Source organism: Echinops telfairi, unplaced genomic scaffold (genome assembly GCF_000313985.2).
Source record: "Echinops telfairi isolate 266 unplaced genomic scaffold, ASM31398v2 ScPeMD7_3533;HRSCAF=4204_0, whole genome shotgun sequence".
Taxonomy (NCBI): Eukaryota; Metazoa; Chordata; class Mammalia; order Afrosoricida; family Tenrecidae; genus Echinops; species Echinops telfairi.
This window is the reverse complement of record NW_022107431.1, coordinates 89,817,272-89,830,768: the sequence shown is the minus strand read 5'-3', so window position 1 is coordinate 89,830,768 and position 13,497 is coordinate 89,817,272. Positions and strand designations below refer to the sequence as shown.

The window sequence follows — 13,497 nt, the reverse complement described above, 5'->3', positions numbered from 1 at the left end:
GTCTGGGGTCTTAAAGGCTTGAAGATAAACAAGTGTCCATCTAGCTGAGAAGCCACAAAGTCCACATGGAAGAAGCACACCAGCCTGTGTGATCATGAGGTGTCAATAGGATCAGGTCCCAGGCACCAAAAACCCGTATCATATCATTGTAAATGATGGGGAGTGCAGAGCAGAGACCCAAAGCCCACCTGTAGGCAACTGGACATCCCCCTACAGAATGGTTGCAAGGAGGAGATAAGGCAGTCAGGGTACAATATAGTACCGATTAAACATACAACTTTCCTCTAGTTCTTTAATGTTTTCTGCCCCCCACTATCCTGATCCCAATTCTACCTTACAAATCCAGCTAGACCAGAGATTGTACGCTGGTACAGATAAGAGCTAGAAACACAGGGAATCCAGGGCAGATAAACCCCTCAGGACCAATAATGAGAGTAGCGATACCAGGGGGGTAAGGGGAAAGTAGGGGGAGATAGAGGGAACCAATCACAAGGATCTACATATAACCCCCTCCTTGGGGGACGGACAACAGAAAAGTGGGTAAAGGGAGACATTGGTTAGTGTAAGGCATGAAAAAATAACAATATTTATAAATTATCGAGGGTGAGGGAGGGAAGGAGGATGGGAAAGGATGGGGAAAAATGAGCTGATACCAAGGGCTCAAGCAGAAAGAAAATGTTTGAAAATGATTATGGCAACAAATGTACACATGTGCTTGACACAATGGATGGATAGATTGTGATAAGAGTTGTATGAGCCCCCAATAAAATGATTTTAAAAACAAACTTATGTTCACTATGTCAGTTGAGATAATATTTGAGATAAATACCCAAATAAAATAGGCTATTTCAAAATCTGAGAAAGGTTTGCTTTGAAGGCCAAAGTAAAATTAAATTGTTTACTGCAACTCAGTCTTTATGGAAATTGAAGTACACAAGCCCAGTTTGGACAGAACTATACATTTCCCATATCAGAGAAAATTACATTTTACACATCACAGAAAATTACTAAAATGATTTTTAAATTTTAAAAATTATGTTAATTAGTAAATCATAAAAGAGTACTTAAAAAGCTTATTTTATTTAACGAAGCAATTAGTGTTTTCTTTAAAATCCAGAAATTATAGACAGTTCTGTCTGAAAAAATAAATGCTCCTAAAGACAAATATGAATATGTTGACAAAATATTATTAAACTCTCTAGAATCTAGACTCTCTCAAGATTATTCTAATGTCCAGTATCCAGACAGGATATAAAACAATTGAGCTTTTTTAATATAACATATACTTAAGCTTCAGTTGTGATTATGCTCAGAAATACAGAAACACTATTACATGCTTTTTTTTTTTTAAAAAAAGCTATTAAACAAATAATTTTACAAGTAATTTAGCAAGACTAATCACTAGTTTCAATCAAGTCAATTCTGACTGGTGGGATCCCCATCAACAGCCTTGTTAAGTTAGATATTAACTGACAACATCTTAAACAAGTATCAAGACATTTTTGTTTTATGACATGTTAACAATGCTACATGTATTTCACTTCATATATTTCAGAAAGGTGGCTTCTAGAATAAAAGAGGGCGAACTTTAAAGGGATATTCCAAAGAATTGTTATAAAGGCATAATAGAGTGTTTTTGTATTTCTCCCCCTTTTCAGTTATAGTTATGTCATTTTGGGTATATTTTCTGGACTTAAACAGAAAATTTATGCTGAAAAGAATCACATGCTGTCTCACACTTACCGAAAATCATCCAAACTTAGGCTACCTCTGCAATAACAGATATGTGAAATTATTTAAGGAAAGGACAGAGGGAACACCCAGATAAAAACAAGGTTCATTTTAGAGCACAATGAAAGTCCCCAAAGTGTGTGGCCTTCATTCAGGCACACCGTGTACTTGACGGCCCAGAAAACACGCAGAGACTGAACAGCCCCTGTGCTCCACACGGCACTCCTGTAGTTCACACTAAGTAGTACTGTGCATGCTTCACACAGTTTTAATTTAGACATTTAAGAGAACTGGACTCAAAGTTAGCCAAACGTTTGCTTTGGATATGCAATGAAACAGAGCGAAGACTACTGCTAATGCACTAAAATCTTATTTAATATATAAAATGTAAGGATAATATATAAATAGATCTCTTACATACTAAGGCATTTAAGAGCAAAAGTCAAAGGCATTCTAAATGCTCAATGAAACAATGTTAAGAATTTCTCTTACTTAGCTCAATAATTAACTGAGTCATTATCATAGAAGCAGAGTCCTCAACAGCTAATATTAAAGTCAATCAATATAAAGAAAATACAATTTAAAAGACCATAATCAGCCCTCAAAATGGAAAGATTCCATAATTATTTCCTATTTATTTTATATTAAGTGCCTTCAAAATGTTGAAGACAATGAAAAGTGTCTCACAATGACAACTTCTTTTTTCCATCTCTGAAATCATTGCCTAGATTTAGATCAGGTCTTAAGATCATAGGAATAATCCCTCTTAACTGATCCTATACAGGATTTTCATAACACCCAATATATTAGTATGAGATTTCAAACATCCTAAGTAGATACAAAGAGATAAATTCCAAATGTTTCTCCATTGATATTGGAAGTTTTGGTGAAAGTCCTTAGAAAAGCATTCAACTGAACAAGCACTGTGATTGGGTACATAATGCTGCTTTAAGAAGCAAGGCTACTGCTGCTTCAGAGCGGTTTGTAAATTGTGGAACTGCGCCAGAGGGGTTTTTTGGGAGTGATATTTATGAAAGTTGATCGCCAGGGCTGCTCGCCTTCAGAGCTGCTGGATGCGTTTCAGTTAGCAACACAGGACTATTTTTTTATATTAAGTAAATGTTTCACTACTGTCGATAATTTGAGTTGTTTGTCAATTTCACTTACATATATAGTCCATACCCAAACCACTACCATGGAATTTATTCTCATGCAGAGACCCAAAAGGGCGGAGTGAAACTTCCCTGAAGCTTCTAAAGCTATAAATCTTTATGGGAGCAGAAAGTCTTTTTCCTCCCTCTAAGTGGTTTCAACTGCTGATCTTACAGTTAACAAGCAGCCCAATTTGTAAACCACTACTGCAACCAGGTTCCATGTACTCCTTTAAGAACAAACCCACTCACTGCCATCACGTCAATTCTGACTCACAGCAACCCTAAGGACAGGGTAGAACTGCCCATGTGGACTCCCAAGACAGAAACTCTTCACAAGAGTAGAAACCTTCTCTGAGAAGCAAATGGTGAATTCACACTGCTAGCCTTACAGTTGGTGGCCCACCTCATAACATTATGCCACCAGGGCTCTTTTATGTAGTTCATAGTCCTCAATAAAGCTAATGATCAAGCACTGACTGATATATGTACACATATTTACTGATATATATTAATTATAAGATTAACCAACCAAATTTTTCTCAAAGAATTTCAAGCAAGTTTAGGTTGTAATGTGTACTTCAAGGCGCCCTTGGAGCATAGTGACTAAACACTGGTAGCTCAAACCCACCAGCGGCTTGACAGGAGAAAAGGCTTGGTTGATGTACTCCCATAAAGATTACAGTCTAGGACACCCCGGCCTCACCAGCACACAGCAAAGCAAAAGACAGATAGTTCAGGACTACAGTTCATTAATAAAATGTTTAGTCTACTTAAGTAGTAACGAAACCACACAGTCATTCAGAAAAGACAATAAAGATATAAGCATGAAATTGACTGGCATAAATAAAATAGAAGTATGGTTGAATATGCTTACCTGTTGAATTTTGAATTTCGTGTTGGTGATTCTGCACCTCTTAAAAGTTGTCTGAAATACTTTAAAAATAATTATAATTTATTAAACTCACAGCTGACATTGACAATACTACTTTACTATATTTCCCAATTTAAAGAATTATTTAAATCAAATGAATACAGCCATAGTAAAATAAGAAACTCAAAATGTACTGCCATTGAGTCAATTTTGACTCACAGTGACCCCACAAAGCAAAGTAGAACTGTCCCTATGGGTTTCAGGGGTTCTAAATCTTTACAGCAGCAAAAAGCCTCATCTTTCTCCTGCAGTGTAGTCTGTGGGTTCAAACTGTTAACCTTGTGGTTAGCAGCCCAGTGCATAACCACTATCAAAGCAGAGCGCCGTAAACACAGGATAAAGATTAAAATATTGCAAATGGATAAAATGACTTCCACCACTTTGTAAAATAATCTGTATACATAGAGAAACAATGTTTATCACTGCAATACAAAACAATTTAGGCATACAGCAAATCAGGTGGATCAATCTGATTTCAATAGATACATAAAAATGATGTTTGGGTACTGCTGTTTTTACAATTAACTTCTAATCTCTATCAATCTATTAAGGATATTTACTTTCTCAATCTTGCTTTACTTCAGTCTTAATTTATTACTTGAATCACTCAACTAATGATATCAGAGGCACTCAAATTTTATATAAAAATGCTCAAACAAAACTAACGTGTTGACTTACCTCATCGCTATGACAGAACATAGGAGTAAACACATTTTCCAAGAGAGAAAGAACATGCTCATATGCTTCAAAAAGACACCTCATAGTTTGAAGTTTAACAACATCTATATAAGGGCCTTCTGCAACTATTAAAAAAAAAGTATTGTAGAAATTATTTAAAATGGCATAAATACCAATATATTATCTTAAAATTCATTATAGTATTAACATTTCTAAAACTAGGTTTTACAGAAACTTCATTCTAAGATGTAAACATCATACTAGAGTGAGAAACTAGAACTAAATTCCAGTTCTAATTATTAATTATGTGAATTAAGAATAAATTTTTTAACAAGCTTTTGTCTCACCAATAAAAAAAGATAATTGTTGCCCATGTAGCTCAAATAGCTGTTGAGATAATAAACAGAGGATATGTGGGGAAATTCTTTGAAAACTACAAAAGAAATATAAATTTAGTCGTATTTCATGTTTAACTTACTTCTTTGAATCTCTTCTACAATGAAGGGATCAAATCTAATTTTGTCAATACTTTCATCCAAACAATATGTTTTATAAATCTTCTGTAATTCTCCATGAAGAGACAGCATTTCCTCATTTGATAACTCTGGTCTCAAAATTCTATCATTGAATTCCTCTAGCAAATCCGAGGAAGAGAAAGAAAAGTTCATCATTTTAGTATAATTTCAATATAACTCATTAAAATGTCATTTTCCCATTCTCACTGCAATCAATTTTGAAAGCAGCAATTATAAAAATATCAAATTAAATCATTTAACATTTAAAAGAAGATTCAATTAGGAGTTAAATAGCAACTCATGTAAAAGGAAAACCCAACCCAATATTTTGTATTTATAAGAAAAATACTTGCATTATAATACAAATTTGCTAAAATTTGTAATGGTAAACTCATTTCTATAATTTTCCTTAAAGAATATATTAGGTTAATACCTCATATCAAGTCATTTAATATTCTGAAATGTGGTTCATTAAATTACAAAGAAAACTAAGACTTTCTAAAGTTCTGGTCTGTATGTTTAACATTTTCCTCCCCTATGGAAATTACACACCAGTGGTCAAGCCCAGAGTCTGACGAAGTGAATCTTAAGGAGAAAAATAACAGTACTGTAACCTAAATATTGATTCTCTTAATTCTTCATTATTCAAAAATAAAGCAAAAAGAGGGGGGAAATGGAGCTTTAAAAAAATGGGGGGGTGTGTGATAACAAACCTAGAGCAAAGCATTTAAGACCTATATGATAATACCAAATTAGTTTGATTAAATAGACTCCCCCACAAAAAGAAGGCTCAAGAAAGTAGGGGAGAATATTTAAAGAGAAAAGTCAAGAATATTCAAAATTGATGAGAGCCACCAATCCACAAACATAAGAAGTTTAGTGAGACTAAAACCCAAACTCACTGTCACTGAGTTGATTCCAACTCATAGTAACCCTATACGGCAAGTAGAACTGCCCCTGGGTTTGGTTGACTAGAACTCTACAGGAGTAGAAAGTCTCATCTTTCTCCCACAGAGGGGTTGGTGGTTTTGAACTGTGGGCCTCGCAGTGAACAGCTCAATGCGCAACCACTATACCACCATGACTCTTTACACAACAACAGTAAAACTCCTTACACACCCTTAAAAAGCATTGTCCTGAGTGAATGAACCTAGGTATAAAAGAACATAAATTTGATTCCACTTGTGCAAGAAAACTGAACAGGTGAAAGAATGAGACTAAGTGAGATAGCTTTGGCACAAGTGAGGAGTAGATTACTTGAGAAAAGTCTTAACAGAACTTTCTGATGTGATTGAAATTCTAAATCTTGTTAAAGGTATGGTTCTACAGATGTGTACATGTTAAAACTTAGCAAATTGTACATTTAAGTTCTGAATATACCACTGTGCATAAATTACACCTTTTAAGAAAGCTGTATTTGAAAATTAATTGGGGCATTGAAATTTAATGTTTTCATAGCCCATAAAATTTCACAAAAATCCAACAATCCAAGATGTTACAGAATTTATAACTAAAGTATTTCTATACTAAACAACCCTTAACAAAGACTATAGTAAAGTTCTGTTAATATTGGTTACTGATTGGGTCCATACTATAATTATATTATACTGCGTTTTAAGTGAGTTTCCTCTCCCTGCTGATAGGATTTTATCATAGTCAGTTAAAGATTATGTCCCGATCTGGGCAGTAGACATTTGGGAAAAACTCATAGGTGTTCTTTGTATGTTAAAAAAAACACACCTCACTGCCATTGAGTTGATTCCAACTCTTGGTGACCCTACAAGGCAGGGCAGAAGTACCCCTGTGAGTTTCTAAGATTACAGAAAGACTGGGCTTTCTACTCCCATAAACAGCTCCAGTCTTAGAAACCCGGAAGGGGTTCTCTGTAAGTCAGCAATGACTCAATGGCAGTGAGTTGCTGAGTGAATTCTATAATTTTTTACGGGAGTATCAGGCCTCATCTTTCTACTGCAGAGTGACTGGTGGTCTCGAACTGCTGACCTTGAAGTTAACAGCCCAACACGTAACCTCAACGCAACAAGGTGTCTTAATATCTGAAAAATGAGATTGAGTACAATGATAGATTTTATTACCACAATGCAGAATCTGATCAAAATCACCAAGAAATTTTAAACTGATTTTGGTATGTAGAGCACGCAAGTAAGCCTTACCCACAGTCAGACAAAACTGCAAAACATGAACTGCTCCTTCTTGTTTCAGAAAGTTCATAAAACGAAATAAAAGATCTTGTTGTTCTCTGATTTCCTTCAATTCTAACTTCAGCACCTTGACACAAGAGGAATAGTAAGTCCATATGAATACTCTCTGAATATTGCTTCTTCAAATGTAAATCAAGTAATTGCTGAAAATACTTACAGATGGCTTTTTATTTCTAGGTTCTGCAAATTTCTGCAAGAATGGAACCAACGGGGAAGCAGGCTCGGTTGCTTTTTCAGGCTTTGAAAAAAGGAAATGGATCAATTTAGAAAAAAAAAATCCCCTTGATTTGATGGCATGGAAATGTTTTCTAATATGCTCAATACTCACTGGACTGTCATCAATGAAGATGATAAGCAAATGATTCACAGTATCCTAGTGGAAAATTATAAACACAAATTTTTACAATTCCATTATTATCCTGTCCAGAATTCTGAACTTTTATCCTTATTTCACAAATTTCTAGAAACATGTAGAAGCAAATAAAAACAGTGGTAAGGCATCTGCATTTCTGTAGTACAGAGGGGAGACACTTTAAAAACCCACAACACAGGATATTTCAGCCTTTGTGAAATTGGGCAATAAAAAGCTACTTTGACATTGGCATTTAAAATGCATATAAAACATTCTGTTTCTTTAAAATCTTACTGGATCAGCAAGGAAATCCAAAGAAGGAAGGAACACAGAACCAGACAGGATTTCTCTTATCAGTAAGGTCAGAGATCTGGAAAAAAAAATTTTTTTTTAATTTATTTAGTGACATACAGCAATTCTTAACTTTCATATGTATATGAATTACTAGGGATCTTGTTAAAATGAAAATTATGGTTCAGTAGATCTGGAGTGAGGCTCAAGATTCTGTATCTCTAACAAGCTCCCAATAACGCTGCTCGTTCACAGACCATAGTTTGAATGACCAAGGACTTGGACTCTTACTTTGTTAAAAGAGAATTAACATGTAAGAGGAAAAAAAGTATTTTCATAGCAGGAAGAACTTGGGTAAACATTAGGAAATAATGTTTAGGAATTTTTAAAATTTTTGAAATGCTTAATGTATCTTTAATCAATACTTAAAATGTTATAATTATCTTTTAATTACAAGGCTTGATTATTATAAAATTTAATGTTATAATTATCTTAATGTTAAAATGTTTAGTGTTATAATTACATTTTAATTATAATATTTAAACATTCTAAGTGTTTAAAATATTTGAAATATTTAAATATTAAAACTTATTACAAAATAAGTCCTGGTTTCTCATCCAAGGAGTACTCGGGTAGAAGTAGCAAGGTGACCTTATGAACCTAAACATGGTCCGACCAAGAAAAAACAGGAGGCTACATGAATGAGATGGTATCTAATTACTCTTCCCAGCTGATCCCTTAATATTCAAACCTGTGTAGATAATTTGTTTGAAGTGTTTTTTTCTGCCAATGTGAGTCACAATGTGCCTATCTTTAAATAAAAATACTAAGGAAATAACAAAGTATCATGATTCCAAACAAAATTTAGTTGTGTTCACATTTTTTACTTCCGTTGTTTTCAAGGAAAAAAATTCAAAGCAACACAACACATTTTGACAACTAACACAGTTAATAACAAACACTGTCATATATTAACTGACATTTCAGACTTAATAAATGATATTTTTTTAAATGAAAAAGTATCCAATTCAGAGGCTAAGATTAAGAATAACAAACAGCGTACATATGGCATGATAAGCAAATGCTGACTGCTATGATATTTTCTAGACTATTCAATACCTGCAATCCGTTGCTTTCGGAGGCAGAATATATGGAAAAAGCAGTTCAGTTAGTTTCCTTAAATAGTGTAATTCGTCTCTTCGACTTCGTAGAGCCACATGAAGCTCTGGACCATATTCTTCTAAAGCAGCCTGCTGTAAAAACTCTGTATTTTTTACTGTAAATAGACACAAGAAATATAACTGGCTAAGCCACATTAATACATATCCACTAGCCAATGAAACATCATTTACCCAAGTCATTCCTTTCCCTTTTTCCTCTATATCCAATAACCATTTTAGAGGGAAACTTTTTGCACATAGAATTAGAAATTCTTCTTTGCTGGAAGTTTGCTTATTTTGCAATAAAATTTATACTAAATAGCAAAAACTAATGACAGAAATGAAAAAACTATGGAAAATGGTCTCTTAGCACATATACCTCTTGTCCATCCTGTGTAAAATGAAAGTACCCTAATTCAAAATTCTTTAATTTTAAGAGTATCTGCTTCCACAGCAATATCACCCAGGTAATCTTTTAGACACTTATAGTAAATGCAATACAGCTTCTTTCATTAAATTCTGTACAAGGAAGCTTCAAAAAATGTGTAGGAAAATTTCACCATCTTTTGTTTTCATTATCTTCTCATTCCATTTTTACATGAACATTTGTTTTGATGCATCTTTTATCTTCTGACTAAAAACTATAACAAAAAGGTCAATACCATTAAAAAGCAGATTGCTTAATAAGTATTAATGGATGATAAAATGGTATTAGTAGAATTTTTTTAAAAAGGCCAAGCACCCTTATCCCTCAAACCTAAACAGTGGTCTGAGCGGCTTAAAGACAAAAGGGGAAAGTGAAACTGAAATGGACTTGGAGTCTTGTGACAAACAAGTTCATGTCAAACAATAACAAGCCCCTCCCCAAATAAATAAAATGGTCAAGCAATAAATCAAAATTCACAATTAATATCCTTACTATTACTTTTTACAGACATCAAAAGCCTCCGTAGAAAGCCAAATCATATTTTACCTTTCTGTATTCGATGCCATGATTTAAAATAATGAAGTCTACATAAGGATCTTAACTTTCATTCAAAAGGCATTTATTTTTTAACAGTTACATCTATTTTTACTGAAAAAGAACACAAGCACATTTTTAAAAAAAGGTCAGTGTGTTCATTTGAATGGTTTGGTTACTAAGACAGTGAATGAAGCTCTGCTGGGTCTGAGGGTTGACAGATAAGAATGAGCATTTATGATGATGGCAACATGTGTATAAATGTGCTTGATACCACTAATGTACGGATTGTTATAAGAGCCCCCAATAAACGTATTTATTTGTAAAAAAGGAGCATTAGCATTTACAAGAAATGCATTTCACTTTTATTTGCCAAGCTTCCCCCCCCACTCCCGCCCCCCCGCCCAGAATGAGGGGTGCAGGACTTCAAAGACTCTATTATTTTAAGCTTGGATTTTAAAATCAGAAGATCAAGCTGAACTAAGTTTAAGCTAAGCTTTTTAACAACTGATATGATCTCTGAAGAAATTATGTAATTCTCTGAGCCTCAGTTTCAATGTCAGCAAAATGAGGGTAATAACCTGCCCACTGGGAATCAGTAGGAAAGCCATGGTGGTGTAGTGGTTATATATTGGGCTGCTATCTGTAAGGTGAAACGTTTGAAATCACGAGGCTCCCGCAGAAGAAAGAAAAAGCTTTCTATTCCAGTAAGAAGGTACAGTCTGAGAAACTCAAAGGGGCTGACTATGAGTCTGGATCAACTTCAGTTCAATAAATTTTGGGATCATGAACGTGAATCTGAAAGCATTTCTGTAAACTCAAAATAAGTATCTATGAGTGAGAACAATCCTCCAATTTAGTTTAGTTTACCTGTACCATAGGCACTAATTGGAAAAAATCATATTCCATTTATTTATGCAAATAAAGCAGAGCCGCAGAATTATACCTAAAATTTAATTAATTGTTAATTAAATTTTTAAACTATGGTTCAGAAAGAACTAAGTAGTAATTAACATGAAAAAATCATGTAAAATACATAATATTTGATGTGATTAAGCATTTACACATATTTATATTAATTCACTAAATAATTAGTAAAATAATTATAACTTAAAAATATGTTAAATCACTAATATGTGTGTGTATATATATGTGTGTGTGTGTATATATATATATAAAATCACTACAGAGAAATCTGCTCAGTATCTGTTAGATATGAGTGAGGGCACAATGGCAAAAGCACTTAGCGAAAAGGTCAGTGGTTTGAACCCACCAGTTGCTCCTTGGGAAAAAATTGTTGGCAATCTGCTCCTGTAAAATGATAGCCTCAGATCCCCTGCGGGGCAAATTCGCTGTCATTTAAGATCACTAAGTCTGAATCAACTCAACAGTATATAATGAAAATAACAAATGAATGAGAAACTAAACAGCTCAGGGGGAAAAAACAAAATAATACAGAGGAAAAATACCTTAAATTAAATAGAGGATATAAGCAAAATAGAGATGTTAGAAAACAGCATGGGTATTCCAATTAATCATCACTATATCTATTACCTAATCACAGCTGATCATTTTCAGAACACACATACACACACTTTAACAACTTATCATTTGATCTCACTTTTGAAACATTTTAAACTTGTTCTAATTTTTAAGATTTTCTGCTTTCTTTTCTATTGAGGTTTTTCATTTTACTTATTGTGTGTGTGTGTGTTTCTCTATGACATCTGGGATGAGTAATTTTATAGAGACAGTAAATGGATTAATAGCTTCTTAGGGGTATGGCAGCGAAGACTAGGGTGGGGGTAGATGAGGCAGTAATTACAGAAAGTACAAGAAAAAAAAAAAGTTCTAAAGTGGGCTTGTGGTGATGACTGAACAACTCTTCTTAATATGATTGAACTGAATTGTATATGTGAATTATATGCTAATAAAACCATAAAAAATAAAAGGAAATAGAAGAAATAAATTTTGAAACGAAAAATGAAAAAAAAGTCACATTGACATTTCCTTTGACAATTTCCATGAATACTCATGACTTTCCATGACAAAGAAAGATCTATAAAAGGAAATCAGTAAAATATAAATTAAACCAGTATTTCAATATTTCAGAGGGCCATGCTACTATTATACAGACAGAAATCCTCTATATAATTCGTATTCTCAAATGTCTGATTAGTCATAGAGTACCAAGAGAGTAAGAATGCCTAAGGATGAGGAAACTGTAAATTATTATTGCTTAATTATTATTTCTCATTATTTAGTGAATTAGGTGTAATTGTGCAGCCAAGGAATTTAAAAATTAAAGTCATACATTAAAAAATGAAATATTTTTAAAAGCTTAAAAGAAAAATTCAGAAATTAAAACTCTTTTTACAAGTCTATCTACTTCACTATCATAATATTTAGAACATCAGTCAGGACCTTCATATGAAATTAGAGTCATTGTAATTATCTGGTCCCTCATTCTTTGGATTTTATTAATAACTATGTTAATAATGAACGTAATTATTTTATTTTAGCATGGATTGTGGTAGCAAATAACCCCCTCTTGCCAACATTAAACAAAACATTTGAGTCAGCTGTACCTGTCAACATATAATGACTAAAAGGGATTTCAGTTTAAAAAACAGCACTTGCAAAAATATCAGTTAATTTATCAGTACTCAGGGTCAAATATTTCAAGTAAAATATCGAGTATATAAAAATGAAATCATTTGATGATGGCAACATAGGTACAAATGTGCTTGACACAATGGATGGATGTATGGATTGTGATAAGAGCTGTACGAGCCCCCAGTAAAATGATAAAGAAATTAAGGATAAATAAATAAAAATGAAATCATTCAATCTGTGGCAAGAAACTGTATTATTACCTTTTTGTCGGGCTTTAACTATCAATTCTATATGCTGCATTGCTGCTTTTAATAGTTTCTTGGTTATAATAGATGGAATATCCACCTAGAAAAATTCAACATTAAAATTTTAAAACAACCAAGATACATTGACAGAAACAATATCACTAGGGCATTGAAATATACCTTAAAAATTAAAGGTATTACTTAAAATCTTAAAAAAATATATCACTTAAAGGCACTTTATATCCCATTGAATCATATTAATTAAAGGACTAGAGTTTTTCTTTCACAGTAATAAAATGTCTCTTAATATACACACATTAATACTAAGTTCTTCCTATTAACATTTCTTTTTGTGATGTTCTGTGTGCATTCCAAGCAAAAAATCTCCAGGAACTTATTTCCTAGGGGTTTTAACGTCTACCCAAACTCATGTAGAACCTGTACAAAGACCAAGAGGCAGTCTTCTGATAAAAACAAAGAGATATTGCATGGCTTAAAATTAGGAAAGGAATGTACCAGGGTTGTAGCCTTTCATCACATTGATTTACTCTATATGGTGAGCAAATAATCCAAGAAGTTAGACTATGTGAAGAAAAACAAACAAGCCATCAGGATTAGAGGAAGACTAAAACCCTGCAATACGC

General features: G+C 33.4%; 1 protein-coding gene across 4 annotated transcripts in view; it reads right to left on the bottom strand.

Moving 5' to 3' along the window:
• SNX14 (sorting nexin 14) overlaps positions 1 to 13,497 on the bottom strand; it is a 98,175-nt gene that overhangs the window by 38,477 nt on the left and 46,201 nt on the right. For 2 of the 4 annotated variants that reach the window (XM_004696275.4, XM_030886709.2), the window contains exons 7-16: positions 12,869 to 12,953; positions 8,991 to 9,147; positions 7,875 to 7,950; positions 7,557 to 7,601; positions 7,386 to 7,466; positions 7,181 to 7,295; positions 4,973 to 5,128; positions 4,495 to 4,619; positions 3,760 to 3,818; positions 1,744 to 1,770 (exon numbers count right to left, since the gene is read on the bottom strand). In XM_004696275.4, coding sequence (XP_004696332.1) covers positions 1,744 to 1,770; positions 3,760 to 3,818; positions 4,495 to 4,619; positions 4,973 to 5,128; positions 7,181 to 7,295; positions 7,386 to 7,466; positions 7,557 to 7,601; positions 7,875 to 7,950; positions 8,991 to 9,147; positions 12,869 to 12,953 — 926 coding nt within the window. The remainder of the gene's footprint in view (positions 1 to 1,743; positions 1,771 to 3,759; positions 3,819 to 4,494; positions 4,620 to 4,972; positions 5,129 to 7,180; positions 7,296 to 7,385; positions 7,467 to 7,556; positions 7,602 to 7,874; positions 7,951 to 8,990; positions 9,148 to 12,868; positions 12,954 to 13,497) is intronic. The other 2 variants (XM_004696276.2, XM_030886710.2) reach the window with 1 other exon arrangement.